Consider the following 22,558-nt stretch of genomic DNA (forward strand, 5'->3'; position numbering starts at 1 on the left):
AGACCCCTGAATACAACACCACAGAGTCGAACATAGATTACATATGGATTACACAAAGACACAAAACACGGAGACTAAATCCACGGAACAGCTGCAGAAAGTTCCACAAGATGCTTGGAACAAATGACCTGCCTCATTTTATTTCTGCTTACTGCATGTTGTATGAAGTATCTTTACTTTTGGAAGAGTTTTTACTTAATTTTAAGAGCCAAAAACCTCTGAACAGTACTGTATAGCATTTCTAAAAATACAAGAGCTGAGTCAGCCTTATGCAGATCACATACAGCTTCCTGTGAATGCGGGCCCTTATAAATTATTTCTCTCTACAGCCGATGTTTAATATTACTGAGAGGAACACTGAAATACATTAGAAAAAGTTATGCTTTCAGTCAGTGATAATCCATGAAGTTAACTACTTACACCCTAAAAGAAATTTGCTGACATAACATCAGAACCCGTTTTCGATACTACATATACATCATTGTCATTTCTTTTTTTTTGTAAAACCTTTTCATCCGTTTACACTCTGTAATTGCTTTTCTGTATTTTAGTATCAGCGTCTGTGGTAAAGTAATTCCAAACGTTTTCATTTACTGTCATGTTAGTGACATCAGCCTCATCTCCCAACCACACAGGCAGTGAGAAGTGTGAGTGGTGTAAATGCTGGGCTTCATCGAATATGTCAAAAAAAAAAAAAAAAAGAAGATAAAAAACTGTCTGTGGACACAGACGTTCACTATTCCTACAGTAACTGGCAACATTAATGAAGGCAAGTAGGGCTGAAATTAAATATATAAGAATATATATAAGAATTTTATGAATATGAAAAAAATAAGTTTTTTTTACTGCCATTATGTCAGCAGACTGTAACAAATCTTAAAAGATGAGAGCGTCCTCAACGCCTCTGAAAGCCTGTGAATGTGTTTCAGCATGAATGCTGTTTTCTGTGGTACTGATGCACAACAGCAGTTGCCCCTTGACTCTTTATTTTAGTTAAAAAAAAGTTATGGAAGTTTAACACATGTTATGGAAATTGATTTTTTTCCAGTGGAAATCCAAACACTCTCAAGTACCGAGTCCACCAAGTCAGCAGGTGACAACACAAACTGCACACAAGACAAAAAGTAATAGTGACGTGGCTTCGAAAGCGTTGGCAATAAAGCACACTAACATTAATAAGCTGCTACAGTAGCTAGTTTGCCATACTTTGAAACCTTCTAGATGCAAGTGTGATAATGGTGTCCTGGACCTCATGCTGATGAAGCATTACTTCATCCTCATGGAACATCCTGCGCGTTCTTCTTTTTATTGATTGCTGTTATCTATAGTTTGCAAGATGATGCCAATTAGTCTGCAAACACTTGCCAACTAACCACCAACTGGTTGTGAAAGAAAACCAAAAATCAAACCAGAAACGGAAAAAGTGCCTTTGAAACCAACATGTTTCAAAAGGTGTAGATTTTAGTTTGAAGGTGAAGGGCCTCAATTTCCTGCTAGACTTTTCAGTTTCTTTACCACTTCACGAGGAGTTGATGAGTATATGTATTATATACTTATACATAATATTATATATTTTTCCTATGGTCATCTTCACCCACTTTGGGAACCACTGGGCAAAAACGCGTTCAGTGAACTGTATTTAATGACAGATGGAGAAATAAAGAGCTGTATTTTGGGGACCTTTACTGTTTGTAATCTCAGTGTAAACAAAAAGATAACAGTAAGTGGTCTAACTAATGAATATGTATTTATCTTAGTAGGGACCTCCCAGGGACAGCAAGAGTTTGACTTTGCAGTTTAAACAGAAAGAAGTCATTTTTCATTGACAAACTGGATGAAATCCCGCAGTGGGAGTGGAAGGCAGTGAAAGTCCTGTGAATATTTTATCTGTTGTTTCTTGCCAGATTTTCTTATTATTGTTGCCGTTTCTTTTCTGAGCATGATAGTCATCTAATATCCCAAATTAGTCTCCAAACAGTTTGGCTAAACATGATTTTGTAACACAAATCGGTGCACAATAAAAGAATGAAGGAGTGGAAATGAAGCGGCACTGTCTCAATGCACGCTGACTCCAAATATCAACCCATTTCCAGCCTGTTAGCAGCAATGTTTACGAATGTTAAACAGATGAATTTGTGCTTCTTTACCTGCTGTAGTCTTTATGACGTCTGTAGTGTTCCTCAGGCCCATAAAATCAAACTGGTACAGACGCCAGGACTTTTGGTCAGCCGCCTCCACAGAGTTCTTCCTCCACTTGTAAATCATTTCATCTTGTGGGTATCCATCTGCAATTACACAGAGCATATGTGTGTGTGACCCTTGGCACTACATGTCACATCCTAATGATGGATACCCTGTGCAGACAGACCTAGGGCCACCCGGAGCAACATTTGTCTTAAGGTGGATGCTGGCTAATGAAAAGACTGGGATGAGGCAGAGGCAAAAATAAAGCAGATTAAATGAAAGCTTTGGTTCAATAAGGTAGTGAGTCCATCTAAATGTTACGTCTGACCTTCACGAGCTGCACACAGGAAGCGCTTTTACAATTGATCATGTGAGGTTAACGATGGGTTAATGATTCCATTTCTGCTCTGGTGTCATGCTAGCCTGAATCTTTAACACACACATAATCATTTTAAGTAGAAAGGCTAACAAAATTATGATCCTGCCTGACAGCAATTTGATTTAATAGGGTTTCAATTAACAAAAAACATTAACCGTGAGGGAACTGCTAATTGTTTTCAAACATGCTTGATGAATGACTTCTATTAACATTTTCCACAAGTCTTCCATTCGCCATTAATGCTGTCATTAAATATTTACCAAACCCTTCGTAAAACTAAAAATGTATAGAATACAACATCTGTTGAGAGCACCGCTTTACCCAAACTAACTTCATTCATGGCCTCCTACACTGGATTTGCATAAAGCATTAGTAATGGCTCGAAGATACGTAATGCATCTGCAAGGGAACAAAATCCATATAATGCACATCAGCAAGAAAGGTTACAATAGTTAGCTAAAAGTATATCATAACAATGTAAAGCATAATATAATTCAACATAAAACAGGCTGATTAAAAGCTTGACTCTATAAAAATATCTTCAGCTGCTTCTTTAAAAGAGGAAGTAGAGTCTGTGCTGTGTAGAGAGAGCAGAAGAGAATTCTACAACCTTGGTAAAACTGCCTGAAAAGTCCGATCCCCACAGGTTTTAGAGCTGTTAGTGGGGCCAGCAGCAAAAAGTCTGAGGTTTCAGCAGGTCATGATTTACTGGGGAGATCCACCATGGAGGTCTTAAAAGTTAAAACTAAAAATTTAAAATTAATTCTAAAATGTTTGGTAAAACATGAAGAGAAGCCAAAACTGGAGTGGTGAGTGATCTTCTGTTGGCACCAGTTAAAAGTTCTGTGACAGGATTCTGCACAGTCTTAAAATCTGAAGTAAAAAGACTGTTACAAAAATTCCAAATACGAAGAGATAAAAGCATGAAAATTCATCTCAAGTTCAGCCTTTGACACCAGCATGATTGAACCGAAAAGTCTGAAGAAGCTGATATGCCATCTAATTTAAAGCAAAAGAATCAGACCCAAAAGAGATCCCTGAGGTACTCCACGAGGCAGAATGGTTGTTTCAGACGTCAGCTGTTTCATACAAACAGTAACAGATTTATCCGAGAGATATGACACGACAAGAACAACAACAAATAAAAATGTGTTTAATTTAAATCTGTGGTTATTTGGTCAAATTAATCCCATAACCAGCAAAAGCAGGTATTGATCCATATCCATGTTTTCAGAGACTGGGATTTCTAGATGACTGTGGGTTCACTGTTCACATTGTAATATATCATCATTAATATCAGTATCAGCAGCCACTTTAATCGGCAGTGTTGGGGAGTAACGGAATACATGTACCGCCGTTACTTATTTAAAATACAAAATATGAGTAACTGTATTCCGTTACAGTTACCGCTTAAAAAGGTGGTATTTAGAATACAGTTACTTTGTTGAAATAAATGGATTACACAGCGATATTTGTTTCATATTGTGGCGGGTCAGGACTGTTTGGGTTTTGTTTGACAGCTATGTTCTGTTACAGTTGCCATGGTTACAGGGTGAGGGTGTGTTTCCTGGGTGAGAGAGCTGTTGTTGTTGTTGTTGTTGTGCTAAGCTAATCCGGTTGTTCAGTGATGACGCGACGAATCCTACTTCCGGGTCTAAAGTAGTCTGCGTTTAATATGGCTTTTGTGTTGTTAACATGTTTAATGTTATGTATTTTCTTCTATTTGATCTCAAAAAGCTCCTAAAACAGTCAGTGATCCCTGTTGACCTCCTCGGCTTTTATTACCGCTAATCATTTATTTAAGCTCAGTTTTTAAAACCTTAGGATGTAACTACAGCCCAGCCCATGCAGCAGTATATGAATGACTAACCTCGTATTGTGGATGGATTATCTCAGTTGTTCTCCTAGCTGAAGTTTGGTCCTTTTACAGCATCCTGCCATGCGATTACATTTGTTCCTGACCACCGAGAACACTCACGTTAACTTTTATCGAGTGGAAAAAAAGTTAGCTTGTTTATATTATGCTAACATAGCTGTGTCGCTAGCGGTCACGTAGCACATCATTATATACCAGCTAGCCCAACTTCAGTAACCCTACAAACGTCACTGCTGTTTAGTTTTCTGTCTTCATTTATGCTGGAAGTGATAGCAGAGCTGTACGTTTTAATTTGTTTCCAAAACCCTGCAGTCAGGACATGCTATATTGTATTTAGATAGAAGCTAGCGAGCTAACTCCCTGCTAACTTCTAACTCCGTTTAATGTCATAAATTCCGTTTTCATGGATGCCTGGATGTTAAACTCAATTGTTACACCTGGTAGAGCAGAACGCTGATAATTTTATTAAAGATGAAAGACTTTAGACAGTTTTTCAACTCTCAGTAATGCCATAGTGATCGTTTGATATATGGACCTGCAGCGGAGTTTAGACCCAGACACAGCTAGTGACGTCAGACTGAACAACCGGATAGGCAGAATGCTACAGGCATAGCCCTAAAGAATGTAGCCTCATGGGCAGTGTAGTCCATGCTGCAGGGAGAATGGACTGCCATACACGTTATGTGTCTGTGAGCACGAGGAGGGGGAAAAGGGAGAGTGGAAAAGTAGAGTTGTCATTGAGCAGAAATGGGAGCTGGAAGCATGTAAATATAATAATAATCACAGCAGCCAAGAAGAGTGCCTGACAAGCCCAGTTGTAAGTAAGCTATTAAGACTCGACTGTACACTGTGTTCGTGTTTTCCTCCAAAAACAACAAGTTCCATTGGAGCAGCCTTTCAAAGCCTCTCTCTGTCTCTCGCAAGCAAAGTTGACCCAGACAACAAGGTAAAGCTAGTTTTCGGCTTCGAGCCCAACACGAACCCAACGTATTAGCCAGAGGTCCCTTTACCACGGTTCGGAGCCGCAGACCTTCAGCAATAGTAAGAAACCACACAGCAATAGTACATTCATGTAGTTGTAAAAAGCATGATAATATATTAAGTAATCCAAAGTATTCAGAATACGTTACTCTCATTGAGTAACGTAACGGAATACGTTACAAAATATATTTTGGGGCATGTATTTTGTAATCTGTAGTGGAATACATTTTAAAACTAACCTTCCCAACACTGTTAATCGGTACACCTTGCTAGTAGCGGGTTGGCCCTCTTGTCATCACACAGTTGCTGCAGATTTGTCGACTGCACGTGTATGATGTGAATCTTCTGTGATGACTGTGGAGGCTGTGAGTGTGGGTACAGTCATTCAGTCACTGCTACGTTCAAGAAACCAGTCTGAGATGATTTGAGCTTTGCAACACGGTGTGTTATCTTGCTGGAAGCAGCCATCAGAAGATGGTACACTGGGGTCATAAAAGGATGGATACGGTCAGCAACAATAGTCAGTCAGGCTGTGTGTTTATATGATGCTCAGTTGATACACGAGCAGCAGCCAGAACCTTGGACACAAGGTAGAGCGAATGCTTTCATGATGTTTACACCAAATTCGGACTCTACTGACAGTAGAAGAAATCGAGACTCATCAGACCAAGCAAAATGTTTCCAATTTTTAATGCACCCATGTAAACTGTAAGCTCAGTTTCCTGTTCTTAGCCGACAGCAGTGTAACCCAGTGTGGGATGCTGCTGTAATCCAGCAATCTGGCCTTTCTCCATCTCTCCTCTGACCTCTGACATTGACAAGGCAGAGAACTGCTGCTCTTTACACAGGTGCCTAAAGAACGCAGAGTTACTTCTTTTGGTCAGGTTGGAGACATTTTGGTGGTGGTTACCAGTTCAAGAGCAATGTCTCCAAATTTTCTGAATCATTTCCAGGTTTACATGGAAATATTTATTTGAATTCCTTTTTGGAAATCTGTTAAAATATTGGTTTGGTCTTTAAGAAAAAGAACTTTATTAAAAATAATAAACAAAACCATCAAAGTATTAGTATTTAAAAGTATCAGTGAGGGAATTTTGTCTTTAAAATGCTAGAAATTTGACATGGGAGTGAGGACTCCTATTTGTAAAAGTGTCATGCTCCTTACCAGAGATTGTATATTTTTTCTATATACAGCCCATGCTCCTGACTGAAAGTGCAGTGTTGTGGTTTTTGCCTCTGCTGCAATTGGAGCTGGTATCTCAGTCTCTTCTACAATTGATTTTTCCCCAAGCTCTGGTGTAAAATTGCAAGTGTGCAGATCTATAAAGCTGATTAGCTGACAATGACGAATGAGGTTTGTCATTGGTATTGTTTTTTCTGTTTAATTCTGTTGTAATGAAGCCACAGTAGCTGCACCTGAAGCATCTGGCTGTTTCACAGGTTCCCAAAGGAGAAAAATAGGTCAGTGGCTTTGCGTGATCATTTCTGCAGGAAATCCAGTGAAAAAGAGATTATCAGGATCATACAATAACACTACTCATTTAAAACTGCAGGAAATTGGATAGCTCTCAGTAATGACCTGGAAATGAAGGACTCATCTGAAAACATGTAATATCCTCAGTAAACAGTTTTTATTACCAGGAGTTACAATATTCCCTCCAAAATGTTAATTTCTCACAAAAACATGCAGAAGAACCGAGTGATAAATTCTTTTTTGGAGAGTAATGATCTACAGACACATTTATCAAATAGCTGGTAAACAGAGTGCAGTGGTTAAAAGCATGGCAATGACCAAAAACAGAATAACAACAGAATAAGAGTGAACACTAGTTTCTAATAAGTACATTCGCCGGATGTGTAAGCTCCTTATGGACATGATTTTGGAAGTCAACTAAAAAAGGACAATAAAACAAACTCTTAGGAAAAAAGTGTGAGACTAAACAAATGGAGGAAGTTAATGGTGACTTTAAGGTTGATGAGCAGTTTTCTCTGATAACTTTCTCACCTAATAAATTCAATTCAGTTTTATTTGTATAATGCCAAATCACAACAACAGTTCTTTCAAGGTGCTTTATATTGTAAGACCAAGACCCTACAGTAATCGTGTAGGGTCTTTATTTCAGTAATTAATGAAAATAAAACTATTATATATAGTTGATATATTGCACAAACCAGAAACATTCAAAACATGAATAAAATATATGAAAACAATATTTTTGGATACAAAGTTTTAGTGTGATAAGAATGCATAACTTCAATCAATCCAGCACGTGTCTATGAGATAGTACTCTTTATACAGCTTTGCAGCTCAAAGTACTTTACAGAACAACATATGCAAAACAGCCCCTAGCATAGTCGCGCGCACACACACACACACACACACACACACACACACACACACACACACACACACACACACACACACACACACACACACACACACACACAAATAAAAAAAAATTTAAAGAACAATAATTGAGAGGATTAAAAAGTACAATAAGTAATTTAAAAAAGGTAAAAAGTGTGAGCAGAATTAATATTAATTCTAATAAAAGTCAGGTCAAAAAGGTCTTTAGGTCTTTAGCTCAGCTTTATGCATTAACATTAATGAACAGTTTCACATTCTAACCTTTCTTACTTTAGAGTAAGTAACTTTCATAACACAGATGGATAAACCACACCTGCTTAAAATAAGTTATAAGCTGTATTCCTCCTCACATGGGTGGGTAACAGAAACATACACTGGGCTGTTTTTGCTTAAACAAATAGTAAGAAAGCTTAAATTCAAAAACTGTCTCCATCACCCTTAATTCAGCCAGAAAGCACTGATTTATGGATGTACATAAAGTTCAAATTAAGGATGATGACAGCCTGATGTTACTGAACAATTTAGTTACAAAGAGCAGCTAAAAAATATGTTAGATGGGGTGCTATCAAACTCCCTAAAAATATGAAGGTACATCAAAATATTATGACAAAAGTTATGTTAAGTTTGTGTTTCCAGCCAACAGGTATTACACCTGCCCTTCCCTGTGCTCACTATTTACTTCCTCACTGTGTGTCTGCTGTCTGTTTCCACAGGCTGTAAAGAGCAGGAAGTCAGCCTCCTGAGTGCTTGGAAAAAAGGTTGCTGATGGGTCTGAACAAAAATCAGAACAACGAGTTGAAAGACTATAAAACATTCCGTAAAACATCTGTGAAGTTTACATTTAAGTTTAGGATTAAACTTGACATCAGAGGAAACCCCTTGCATGTTTTCTGCTTCTCATTTGCTGAATAGCTACAGAATCTATATCCTGCTCTCTTCATCTGTGTGCACTGCATTGAATCATGTGCCGTGTTGATTATTCTAATCCTCCAGAGGCATGATGGCTTTTAAAATAAGCAAATCTGACTTAATCTAATCTTAAAACTGACACATCGTCATGGAAACCAGCGTAATGTCAGTTGGTAAGAAAGTGGGTTTATTGGATCACAGCAGGATGGGTCCACAGTCGAGGCAGATCGGCGAGAATATTTTAAACCCTAATAGGCAACACAGGGCGCAAGGTCTCATCACACCAATTCAATCCTCTAATTTGAGAGGCCACTGAAGGTCCACTGCAAATAACACATCACAGACACCTCAAGCTTCAAGTTAGACACGTTTCTACATTCACTGTGAGCCAGGTTTACTGGATGGTAAGGGAGGAGCGAGCCTGAAATCAAGACGGAAACTGCGATGTAAACATCCACAGCATCATATCATTGTTCCATCTGATGATATCCTTGTGAAGCTGTAATTGTTAGCTGAGGCATGCTAGTCTGGTGAAAGCGGTAATGTTTAAAGATCCTTCAGTTTGGCCTGTGGACAAAACAAGTGGCCAATGACTAGAAGTATAAAACTAGACCGTAACATCTGTACTGGGTGATCTGCTACAAGTAACAGATGTTTAAAAGCCACCAAAAAACACACAAGCACAGACTGTAATAAAATATAGATGTAGCCACTGTGACATCCCCTCTGGCTGCCAGTTTCAAAGCATCGGTTTTAGTATTTTGAGGACAGAAATTACTAAATTATGCTAAATAATCAGCTAACACTGGTTAGCTATGTTCATAAACTGTTGTGTATGGTGACTTGCTCACTTTTAAGCCAGCCTCAAATGGAATCTTGGATGAACTGTTATTTTTGGCCCTGCCATGCTTTATGGCAGGGGTCGGCAACCTACGGCTCTTTAGTCCGTATAGTGCGGCTCCGCGTGGCTTGGGGAAAATAAATTAGAAGTATTTAGCTGAAGTGTATTTTATTTATTTTAGATCTTTTTTAACTTTAACTAATGTGGATCAACAGCTTCCTCTCGGGCCGTAGACAGAGAGTCAGAGTTGGCCATCACACATCCTCAGCCCTGAGTCTCAGCACTGGCTCACCCCAGGGCTGTGTGCTCAGTCCACTGCTCTACTCTCTCTACACACACGACTGCACTCCTCGCCACCACAGCAACATCTTTGTGAAATTTGCAGATGACACCACAGTGGTGGGGCTCATTTCCAAGGGAGACGAGTCTACGTACAGAGACGAGGTGGAGCAGCTGACGTCATGGTGTAAGGCCAATAACCTCCTCCTCAACACTTCAAAAACCAAAGAACTCATAATAGATTTCAGAAGGAAAAAGGCAGAGATCCAACCACTATTCATAAATGGGGACTGTGTAGAAAGGGTGGCAAGCTTCAGCTTCCTGGGAGTCAATATAGAGGAGAACCTTTCCTGGAGTGTGAACACCTCCGAGCTGCTGAAAAAGGCCCAACAGAGACTGTACTTCCTGAGAATTCTCAGGAGGAATAACATCACACAGAAACTGCTGGTGTCCTTCTACAGAGCCACCATTGAGAGTGTTCTAACTTACTGCATATGTATTTGGTACACTAGCTGTACAGGGGCTCAGAGGAAAGCACTCCAAGGGATCATTAACACCGCCCAAAAGATCACTGGCTGCCCTCTCCCCACACTGGAAGTTCTACACAACGCCCACTGTTTTAAAAAGGCCCAAAACATCATAAAAGACGTGATTGCGGGTGCCGCTCAGGTACGTCCTCCTAGACCACGCCCCGCCACACACATTAACCAGGTAAAATACATATTTAGGCAGAATTTTGCAAATATCTATTTTTCTTTTTTCAGCAGAAGAGTGCTTTTTTTCCAATTATTTTTTAAAAGCCAGGTCAAGGCTCCAAAAGCCCAAAGGCGATATAAGGGTGGCGGCTCACAACAGTTTTTATTTGCTACATGGATCGTTTTAGTTCAGCTGGGTGTCTTTCCTTTTGTTATATTTCTTTAAGAGTTCAAAATGTGTTAATTACATAAATAAAATGTAATTTTCTCTGTAGCACTTCATGCATTTCATAAGCAACACACCTTAGTTGTTCACACAAAGCATAAAGGTAAAAAACAATATATACAGTGTTATCTTGATTTTAGATGTCAAAAAGTATTTGCGGCTCACAGTGTTTTCTTTTGCGTGGAAACCAGGTGCAAATGGCTCTTTGAGTGTTAAAGGTTGCTGACCCCTGCTTTATGGCATGCTTATTTTCTTTAAAATGTCCAGGCACTTCTGTATGAGCTTACCCAAAGAGATGTTGCTCAAATGTTGCCATGACTACTTATAACCACACTGAAATGAAAAGCGGAGGATAAAACCTGCTGCCTCTCAGAAATACCTAATTAAATTAAAGAGTTGTGGTAACCATTTGGACAACAGCACAACAATTCTGGGACATGTGACATGGGTCTTCATACTCTCTTTCACACACATAGAGTAATCAGTTAATACAGTTTTTCCAGGTGGACGAACGCATCTGCTCTGCCAAAGTTTTAAAGCCTTTGTAGAGTCAGGAATGTTCCCACATTCTGGTTCTTATATAATGCCTCTCAAAACACTTTATACAACTTGCCTCACTTACCCATCCACACAAGCTCTTTTTCCTACACCTAAGTGCTTTTTATCTAATACTCACAATTCAATGAAAACATCATTGAATTCAGTTTCTTACCCAACGATACTTTGGCATATAGACTGGAGCTGCCAAGGTTCGAACTACCAAACTAATCGTTTGGTGGTTTTATGGTTCTTCCTTGAAGTATACTACATCCTTTACATTAACTGTAAGAAATAAATGCCCAAAACAAAACTACTAACTGAACAGAACAACTGCTTTTTGGAAACATGATATGTACAGGAAGATTTAACGCAATAGGCCACTGGATGCAGACATGTAAAAGTCTTTGTTATACCTAGGTCATTTTTGGTCTTAATTGTTCTCCGTGTTTGTTCAATTTATGTATTAACACATGTTAATATATCCCAGTATACAAAGCAGGATCATATGGATCCTGTGTGACCCGTATAGCTCTGCTCATGGTGAAACAATGCACATAATTTGAAAATGCAGAGGAGTAAAATACATCCTGTACTTCTCATAAACATGGAAGATACAGGAGAAGATGAACACTGCACTGAACACAGCGTACTCACAGCTGGAGAAGATGAGCGGACATGAATGTTCATCCATTGGAAAGTTGTGCAGCTGCAGCTGGCACTCTGCGTTTATGGTCAACCTGCAAAGAGAACAAGATTTTCTTGTAATGAACCTCTTCTGCTTTGCTCCAGATGGTGTAAATTCATATTCAGGTTTTCAAAGTATGATCTCGATGGAATCGGTGGAATGTGAAAGGAGGAACAATCATTTAGCTATAAAAGCGTCCTCGCAGCTACATATTAGGGATTCAAGTATGATAATCAGCTAGTGTGATGCAGCTTCAAGTGTGAGAAACGTCTAAATCACAAAGCTACTGCACACTCGGGCAAAGAAGCTACTCTTCCATTTCAGTTTCAGCTTGTCCTTTGTAACCCCTGTAAAATGCTTCTTTATGCCCTTCCATGGTCATTTCTACCCAAAGAAAACATTGGCTTTGTACTTGGCGGGTAAACTCTTGTTGGCCCGTTTCTTATTTTCGGTCAGCAGGTTAGCCCACATCTCACTTATGCGTTTCATATCCTGGAAGCGAAGCTCTAACTCTGTTTTGCTGTTGAACTCGCTGACGTATTTCAGTCATTAATTCTTTAAGTTACTTTACAATGAAAAACTTGAAAATTCTGTGATTGCAACTGAGACTGAATAACATCTGAAGATGCCACTCTGGACTCGTTAATCTGTCATTTTGTCTGTTCACCTTTGGGGCAAAGGTCACTGTTTCAGGGTAGACAGCCGATACAATAGACGAAACATTATATTCCTTTCACCAGTCACTGTGTATTAGTGGAGGCAAATTTTAAAATGTAAATTATAAAACCAAGCCCCTATCATCAGCCCTCCACCACCGTGCTGACAGTTGGTACGAGGTGTCAGTGCTAATGCGCTGTTTTGGTTTGTGTGTTCTGGAAGGGCATCCCTGTTTTGGTCTCCTCTGTCCAAAGGACGTTGTGCCAGAAGTTTTTCCAAACCTTGCTGTGGTGCCACGTTCTTTTTAGACAAAAGAGACTTCTCCTGCCTCCTTTCAAACAAACCATACTTGTTCAGTCTTTTTCGAATTGTACTGTAATGAACGTTTACATTTAACGTGTTAACCGAAGCCTGTAGAGTCTGAGATGTAGCACTTTTTTTTCCTCCAGTTTCCGAGGATTTCACGGTCTGACCTTGGAGTGAATTTACTGCGACATCCACTGCCTTGGATGTTCTTCATTTATGAATAATCTTTCTCATTGTACTGCTCACTGTTACTGCCCATTCCAGATTAATGGGCAGTAGCACAATAACTGCTCAGGACTGAGATATCTCTCTGAGAATAGTCCATCTAACTCTACTCCATGTTCCATGTTCTAAATGTCCCACTGCCACACATGACAGGACACAGCAAGAGGGGACCGATGGCTTAGATCTTTTTTAGTGACACAAGGTGAATGTGCATAGTTTTATACAGTTTTCATGGCTTTCTCTGGCTGACTGTGCACTTGTGACGGCCTTTATTGTCCTTCAATGGATTTATAAAACTCAAAAGACAGTCATTTAGGTTGCTGTATCCCTCTCCCCAGGTCTATGTGATTGTATGCACTTTGACATAAAATAATAATATAATTAATAATAGAAAGGGGTAAAGCTGTACTGAGATATAATTAAAATAATAATAAAAAAAAAAAGACAAAACCAAAAAGAGCAAATGGCATTTCTTATTTCACTGAAAAAAGAGGCTACAGGAAGTGATGAGGATGCCTTGACCTCTTTTTACATAATGGAATTGGTTCTGTTCACACATCAAACCATGTGACTGAGTAATCAACCATTAAAATAAGGAGAAAAAATCTTAAAGGATTATATTAATTATTCCAAAATGGCTTTCCCAATTTAGTTACAGTGAAGTATAAAAGGAATGCTCTGTACGTGTAGATTACATGTGTCACATTAACAAAAAGACGGTAAAAAGCGAAGAACAGCAGAGAGAAGGATCTTTGCAGAGTGACTCTGGTATGATCTTTCAGCCTCATTAAGGCATGGAACTGGGACAATACGATGCATGTGGGAGAGGCATGGATATCACAAAATGTCATCTCTGTTTACTCCAGCCAAGCCAGTGCACAATTAATACCAAATGACATTTCATAGCCTTCTCTCATGCCATCAGCGGATATTACTCCTCAAAGTTTGCACGCTTCTGAATAAAGCTTCATGAGGACCAATCTTTGTTTATGGCTTGACTTGGACACCGAAATGCTGCTACTTCTTTGTTGGATTTACTACTCTGTGTGAATAAAAAGTCTGATAGCCTTTAAAGACACTACGTGTGGAATACTTGGCAATACAGTTGCCTCAACAGAAAGTGTCAATAAAAAAATGTGAAGATGTCAAACATAAGGGCGGCTACAAAAAGACCGAGGACAGTCGAGAGAGGCTTATTAGCGAAGGAGCATTTTATTATAAATGTGAAGTGCTGCAATTACAAAGAGTGCTCGAGGGTACGAGGGTAGATGCCTCTGTAAATTGGTCTTATATCTCAAGCAACCAATTTGCACTTACAATAGTTGAAGATAGAGGCTAATTGCTCTTGCACTGCTCTGTTTGGACAATTGTGCTGCCTTCATTTTATTATTAAATAAGGACGCTAAATTTCCTTACAAGATGAAATGAATGGATGTTGCTGGCTCAAAGGTGACACGGCACAGAAAACATCAAGATCCAGAAAAGTAATTACAAAAATCATATGGAAAAAAATGTTGATATGCTATGTACCATAGGAATGATGTCACAGGGTTACAGAAATCCCACGTTTACGCAGAGGATTAATGTGCAGGTTTTATGCAGGCAATTTTCTGGACTGGGGAAAATTTTATGTTCTTGCAAGGAGTTAAAAGCAGACAGAGGACATTTGTTTTGCATTGCTGTTACATGCTGTGCAATAAAATAAAATGCCATCACATACTGAAGATGAAACATCCGATCACTTAACGCCTCTTCCTGCTAACTCAAGCAAAATTAGCAGTAAGAACAGTAACATTAGCTTAACAACTGAAAGAATAAAGCCCACACTGCAGCATTTCTTCCTGTAATGAGGGAAGTGATATTTGGTGGCACATCAGTCCCACCTAAAAACACTGAAACTGCTCCACCCCCAAGTTTAATAAGCGGCTACAAAAATTAACTGAAGAATGTATGGATTAAGTACAGGGAGGTTAATCTTTGAATGCATGTAACTGGGGCATGAGTTTCACAGAGGCATTTGCAAGTGAAGAAGCGTCTGTGGTTAGTGATCGCACTAGATTTTTAGGGCATGGTATGTCTGGACACTGAACTGGACTTTGGGGGTCAGGTCAATTCGCAGGATTAAAGGGTTCCTTACACTCTCTGACTGTGTCTCCATATTTGTCCGGGTACGCTGAGGGACAATTCTGCATATCTTCTGACTGTGTTGTATTACAGTAAAACATGAACAGATGTCTGTGTTGAGTTCTGTCTTTACCTTAAGGTATAAAGTATCTTCCCATCGTTCCATATCCTGAGCAGCTGGTTAGGCATTGTAATCCAGTGGGAATCTGCAGTCTTGGAGTTTCTGAAGATGGTGTCAGGTAGCCAAATAAGTCCAACCATGTTGCTGTTCAGAGTCAGTATTTTCATTGTGCTGTTGTATCTGAGGCGACTGTCGGTCCACGTCTGGGCAAAGATGATGTCAATTTGATATTCCTAGAAAAACAAAACCAAACAACGCATCATTTTTTTTGCCATATTATAATCCAAACTATTAAAAAATAAAATACTAATGCTGTTCTGTGGCTATGGGAAGAAAACAGGAGCGATGTCACCTGCTAACCAGGATTATTGAATTTCTGTTTGTGAATGACTCTTTATAGGAGTATTGTGTGTGTCAGAAACACATGAGTCTATACCATCAATCATGTGTCATTTTCACCGGGGTCAGCGTCTATCATTTTATGTATTCACTTGGCCATATGTGACCAGTGATGCTTATTCCATCATTGGTCTGACCTTTCAAAGGCTACATTATTTTTTATCAATTTGTATTTTTTTGAATAAAATGGTAATTTACTACAATTAATGTGAAATATGTAAATGAGAATGAGACAGCTGATGGACAGACCGATGGCACGCCTGTGTTAACCAGCAGACCTGTGAAATGTAAAAAAAAAAAAAAAAATCATATTGTTAAACACACTGCTGCTCACTGTATTCATTAAAATACTATATACTCTATTAGTTGTCCTTCATTCAAGCCTGAAGAGTAGGATGGACAGAGCTCTTCATCTGCAGCATCAAGACTCAAGAACAATTTACCACTTCAGCTCCATTTAGCTGACTCTGTGAAGTCTTTAAAAGAAGAACAATTGAATGGCATTCATTTTAAACTACAAAAACCCGTCCATGACTGTCTGTCCATCCATCCATCCAATTCAGGGTCGCAGGGTGGCTGGAGCGTATTCCAGCTGCCATTGAGCAAAAGGTGGGGTAGACTCTGGACAGGTTCCCAGTCTATGTCAGGGCTAACACGGAGAGACAGCCCACCATTCAAACTCACATTCACACATTTTTCTGCATTTTTTTTTTTACCCTGAGAGTTTCATAAGGTGATATCCACATGAAAAATGAAAAAAAAAAAAAATTAGGCATGAAAAATGCATTTGAAACTGACTGTTTTCTAATATTTTACTGGAGAAAAGTACAAAAAGTGCATTCTGGGTAAATTGTCAAGGCTCCATATCACCAAGTCCAATAGGTGGCTGCTCAGTACAGGTTAGAGCAAATCACAGGTCTCCTTTTACCTACATTTGATACCACGATCATTTTGTAGCCATTATTTCTTCTTAGTCAAATTATTTTCGAATTTTCATGGTAAAGTGAAAACTGAACCTCTGACATTCTCTCACTTATTTACATTTTTAGTCTTGACTCACTCTACTTCTTATCTAACTCTCAAATACATTATCTGAATCTTATCTCATGTAGGTTTTTAAATTCTCTCCTAATTTTAAAACTACTTACTAACTCTGCCAAGAGTTATTATCAAAAAGCTTATATGCAGGTTACAGTCTTCCATTTAAGCAGGGAGGAAAATTTGAAAATGAATCCAGTAGCATACCACCGAAGAGCCGATGATGCTGTTGATATAAAGTCTTTTTTTTTCAGGATTTAAAACCAAACAAATATACTGTTATGACACTTCCTGGTATTTGTGGTGGTTTTAGCACCTGAAGGTGTAAAGTGGCAGTGAAAAGCCTCCTGCATTTCTCATGAGTAAATATATGTTCTCAATGTACAGTTCGGCCCAGTGTTGCTCTTATAAGCAAGCACGACTTCACTCAGTACGCTGAAATCCTGCACTCTATGGTAGCAGCACTCATGGAGTTGGAGGTTTTCTTGGTCTGCAGATGATGCTTAGACATTCACTCAGTACTTTTTAAAACCTAAGAAAATAAAACTAAAACAAAAAGTTATTTAAGACACAACGTGATTAAAGAACCACATCACTATTACATTAATTGCACATAGGATGCAATTTAATCAAGCTAACAATTGACTGTTATTCAAAAGATACAGTAACTATCCGTGTTGTGACAAGAAAACATAAATCATGTAGATGAGCAATGATGATTTGTGCTAGTGCGATCTGCGATATGCCAAGCTAAAATCCTCCTCAGCAACAGCTGAGTTCTTACAGTCCTCTGGTAACAATACAGACAAAGAAGTGAAGCATAATGAAATTAATGATAGCCTGCCCTCCTCCAGCAACCTACATCTTTTTATTCTGCTGCCACCGCCGGAGATGCATTTGACCTTTTACCCAGTCTCTGCACCAGTTTGAATAGCTCACCAATTAGAAGGAAGTCCATAATCAAGAGAACCACTGGGTACTCATGACCTTTAATTGTGTGGTGCTCAGGGGAAAAAAATGTAAATAATATCCAGCACTTAATGACCAGTGAAAGAACAGAGCTGCAGATCAAACAATGAAACTTAATATGAGCTGAATCACATCTGGAAACAGTCAGCTGCAGGTGGAGGGAGAGACTTACCCATCAGCAATTCTAGCTTTGAGTGTGTTGTATAATTTCACATTAGAGGTAATTTTAACTATTCTGAAGGAGTATCGATCACACTTCCCCTCCCTGCTGCTTGCAGCTGCTTCCAGTCATTACAGCAGGTGTTACTGTGAAGAAAATGGGTCTTTCACCTCAAATGCCTCAGAGGAGCAGCTATATTAAGATTGCTGATGTAGAGATACTGTACATACTCATGTTAAATTTAAAGGTGCTGATGTGCATTACAAATAAGATAAGATAAGATAAGATAACCTTTATTAGTCCCACACGTGGGAAATTTGTTTTGTCACAGCAGGAAGTGGACAGTGCAAAAGTTATGACGCAAAAATTAGAATACAATAAGAATAAATACAGTACACAGCTGTACAGAATAGAATAAAATAATATACTAGATACAGTAGAATAAAATAGAATAAAAATATACAATAAGATAAAAATAGAATACGAATGCTATATACAACTGAGTAAAAATACAACGATGCCAGAAAAGATTATTGCACTTAGTGTTATTGCACATGTGTGGATGTGTGTGTTTGTTCAGTTAAAGTCTTTGTTGTGGAGTCTGACAGCAGTGGGGAGGAAAGACCTGCGAAATCTCTCCGTCCCACACCGTGCGCCGCAGTCTCCCACTGAAGGAGCTGCTCAGTGCTGTCACAGTCTGCTGCATGGGGTGGGAGACGTTGTCCAACAGGGATGACAGCTTAGCCGCCATTCTCCTGTCACTCACCACCTCCACTGGGTCCAGAGGGCATCCTAGAACAGAGCTGGCCCTTCGGATCACCCTGTTCAGTCTCTTCCTGTCCCCAGCAGAGATGCTGCCGCCCCAGCAGACCACACCATAAAAGATAGCAGAAGCCACAACAGAGTCATAGAAGGTCTTCAGGAGTGGGCCCTCCACTCCAAACGACCTGAGTCTCCGCAGCAGGTACAGCCTGCTCTGCCCTTTCCTGTAGAGGGCGTCTGAGTTATGAGTCCAGTCCAGTCTGTTGTTCAGATGAACACCAAGGTACCTGTAGCTGTCCACAGCCTCAATGTCCATACCCTGGATGTTCAGCGGTTGCAGTGGAGAATGCTTGTGCCTGCGGAAGTCTACCACCAGCTCCTTGGTTTTACTGGCGTTGATCTGGAGGTAGTTCAGCTGGCACCAGTCCACAAATGGACTCCACATGATCATTTCATTCAATATAAAGTACAGAATAAAAGATGTTCATCTTTCACTTTAACCAGCAAGGTTTTGATTTGCTGTCCAGTAAGAAAAAAAGAATAAAACAGCGTTTCCAGCTTTGTGTTGGCAGTTTGGGAAATGGCCCACCTCATTTCGATATGGCAATGTCTCTCTACAAAAAGACAGAGGCATGAAAATAATGATTTTCCCAATTTGGTGTGACCTTCATCCCATTTAACACTATTATGATTAACTGCAATGTCACCTGTGAGCCAGGTGTTATCAATAAACTGGAAGAGTTGGACCTCGTTATTGCTTCTGTGGCTAAATCGGACCAAATCTCTGCGACCAGGCTTGAGCACCTGTGGAAAGACCCCAACTCCCCTCATTGTGTGTGAGTAAACCATTAAATTTCAGTTTTTGGGGAGTGGGGGAACATGTAGTTCTTTTGTGCCGGCCGACTTCAAATTGGACAAACTTTGACCAATTGTGAACTGTCCCGACAGCTTGTGGCATTCGAGTTCCAGAGAAAATGTTAAACTAATAGGGCAGCACGGTGGCACGGTGGTTAGCACTGTTGCCGCACAGCAAGAAGGTCCTGAGTTCAATTCCAGCATCAGAAAGGCTGGGGTCTTTCTGTGTGGAATTTGCATGTTCTCCCCGTGTTTGCGTGGGTTCCCTCCGGGTACTCCGGCTTCCTCCCACCATCCAAAGACATGCAGCTTGAGGGGATAGGTTAATTGGATAATCCAAATTGTCACTAGGTATGAATGTGAGTGCGAATGGTTGTCTGTCCCTGTGTGTTGGCCCTGCGACAGACTGGCGACCTGTCCAGGGTGTACCCCGCCTCTCGCTCTATGACAGCTGGGATAGGCTCCAGCGACCCTGAAAAGGATAAGCGGATGGATGGATGTTAAACTAATTTCTTCAAGTCAGAGAATGGTGCATATAATTTAATTTTTGCTTGATGCATAAAGTTAAAAGATTAAAACTGATAAAACAAGTTAAAAAAAAAAGAGACTTTTCCATTTGATTACTTTTTGTATGATGGATTATGCAGAAAAAGTAGAATTGGGCTGAAAGATCTATCGCTTTATCACCTATTCAGGTTGTAAATTATGTTTTTTAAAAAGTAACTAAGTAACTAAGTAATTAATTACCTTTGAAAATAAGTAACCAGTAAAGTAACAAGATTACTTTTTTGGGGAAGTAATCAGTAATTAGTTACTGATTACTTTTTTCAAGTAACTTGACCAACACTGGTTACAACTGCTGTCGTAATGTTGGCTGATATGCAAATTTGAGTGTGCAGGTGCCTCTCCGTGATTGGTGCATACAGGGGGCGGACAAGAAAACATGTACGGATTGGCTAACTACCTGGAGACAACGTATATGATGACACCGCCATGGACTGCCAGTCATTCATCCTCAGCTCACCTTAACCGACCGCTGTTTCTTTATACAGGAGCATGTAGGGGTGGACTGCCTTTTTATTTGATGACCTTTTTCTCATGTTTTTGTTAGTTGGGGAGATAAGTCATTGTCATTTGGTTTGATTCTTTTCATAGATAAGTTTGGTACATCCTTTAGATAGGCTCCCTTTTGTTTGTTGTTTTGGCGTTAGGTCCACCCCAAAGCTATAGTCCGTTTCTTTTGCTTTGTTAAAATTCACTCACTCTAAATAAATCACCATCAAAATTGTACTCGTTGTGTGATGTGCTGCTTGGGGTCATACGGGGATGGATCACCCTTATGTTATGGTCTGGCCACCCCTAGACGGGCCATAACATTATGCAATGTTTTGGTTTTTTTCATTCAGTGTATAAGAGTTATCACAGATGATGGTGAGTACCTAACTCTTAAGCTTTTGTGTTGTTTGGCTTTTGAAAATTGTTCTCCCTTAGAAACACTGACAAACATCAAAAACTACTAATTTTTCACAAAAGTCCTTTTGTTGTTCTCCAAAAATGTGATTAATTGTGTTTAAAAAGGTTACTATATTCTAAATGTAAAAAGTGCAAGCTACAAGCTATTTAAAAGCATGTGCAGAAGTGCAAACATGAGGTTTTTATAGAGGTTTTTGGTAATTGAAGATAATAAGGGTATTCTGTTCATTTGCAGTTTTGACATGTAGACATGGAAAATGCTTGACAAAATAAGTGTAGGTTCATATGAGGCACCAGTGTAAATTTACTTTTTTAAATACACTGTGGAGAAAGCTAAATATTATCCCATCATTTCTCATTCTGTCCTGTCTGACAGAAGTTAAGTTAGGTCACGCTGACCACATTTACTCTCATAATGGAATAATTCCTCATCAGCTTTTAAATCATGTGGACAAATGGGAATATTACTCCTTATTGAAAACATGCACATGGCTTAATGTCGAGGAATTATTCTGCCACAGTTTACCCGTTGTTTAAAGTGGCCAGAATGCAAATGAGACAGCCACCGGGCTGAATAATGGCTCAGGAATGAATGTACAGCTGAAATGTGAGGCAGGATGACACCTCTGCTCTGAACCGCCTGCAGTGGTTCAGCTGTTCAGGGCCATCTTCCACTAACCTTCCTGTCTTCTTATGTAAATACATCTTTGTTAATGACTTTTTTAGATGCAAAGCAATTTATAGAATAACCTTGTTCTGCACTGTGTCGCCTCAAATGGGTGGGATATGCCTAATCACCACATTCTGCCTATGCAGAGGAATACTTGAAATATAAAACATTAAAATTGCCTCTTTGACCCCTGCATGGAATTATGCATCTATAAGCTCTGCAGTAAGACACGCACACACGAGTTGTTTGATATATTATAATTTGTGGTTACAACTCAATTCCAAAACCGTGGGACACTGTAAATTGTAAATAAAAATGTAAGTAAAGTGAGTAAATTATATTTATATAGCGCTTTTCACAGATAAAAATCACAAAGTGCTTTACAACACAAGAAATGGAAATATAAAACAATGTAACAGTAAATAAAACAGCAATGCAAAACAATAAAAACACCATAAGAGGAAATTAATCAAATGCTTTTTTTTTTTTTTTTAAATAAAAATGTCTTCAGCTGTTTTTTTAAAAGAATCAATGGAGTCCGTGCAGCGTAGAGACAGTGGAAGAGAATTCCACAACCGTGGTGCCACTGCCAGAAAGGCCCGATCACCATGAGTTTTAAAACGAGTGTGTGGTACCACCAGCAGTCTCTGATCTGATGCATTTCGTTGCCCTGTACCTGTGCATGTGCAATGACAATAAAGTTGAATTCTATTCTATTCTAATTCTATCTTATGACCTTAAAGCTCGAGACGATGAATGTGGTTTCAGCAGGTCAGATAAATACTGGGGAGCTTGACCATGTAGGGCCCTAAAGGTTAGAACTAAAATTGTAAAAT

The 22,558-nt window shown here is 39.3% G+C and overlaps 1 protein-coding gene and 1 long non-coding RNA gene across 2 annotated transcripts in view; one reads left to right on the top strand and one right to left on the bottom strand.

The window, feature by feature from the left end:
• gabrg3 (gamma-aminobutyric acid type A receptor subunit gamma3) overlaps nucleotides 1-22,558 on the bottom strand; it is an 80,984-nt gene that overhangs the window by 8,116 nt on the left and 50,310 nt on the right. Inside the window, exons 7-9 of the mRNA XM_085447505.1 lie at nucleotides 15,409-15,629; nucleotides 11,933-12,015; nucleotides 2,148-2,285 (exon numbers count right to left, since the gene is read on the bottom strand). Coding sequence (XP_085303631.1) covers nucleotides 2,148-2,285; nucleotides 11,933-12,015; nucleotides 15,409-15,629 — 442 coding nt within the window. The remainder of the gene's footprint in view (nucleotides 1-2,147; nucleotides 2,286-11,932; nucleotides 12,016-15,408; nucleotides 15,630-22,558) is intronic.
• On the top strand, nucleotides 4,177-8,531 carry LOC146680432 (uncharacterized). The gene is made up of 3 exons (XR_014917891.1): nucleotides 4,177-5,256; nucleotides 5,364-5,480; nucleotides 8,502-8,531. It is a non-coding gene; the product is annotated as an uncharacterized LOC146680432 (long non-coding RNA).

Source organism: Copadichromis virginalis, linkage group LG23, assembly GCF_057382275.1.
Source record: "Copadichromis virginalis isolate Kocher_CV1m ecotype Utaka linkage group LG23, C_Virginalis_male_GT1.1, whole genome shotgun sequence".
Lineage (NCBI taxonomy): Eukaryota > Metazoa > Chordata > Actinopteri > Cichliformes > Cichlidae > Copadichromis > Copadichromis virginalis.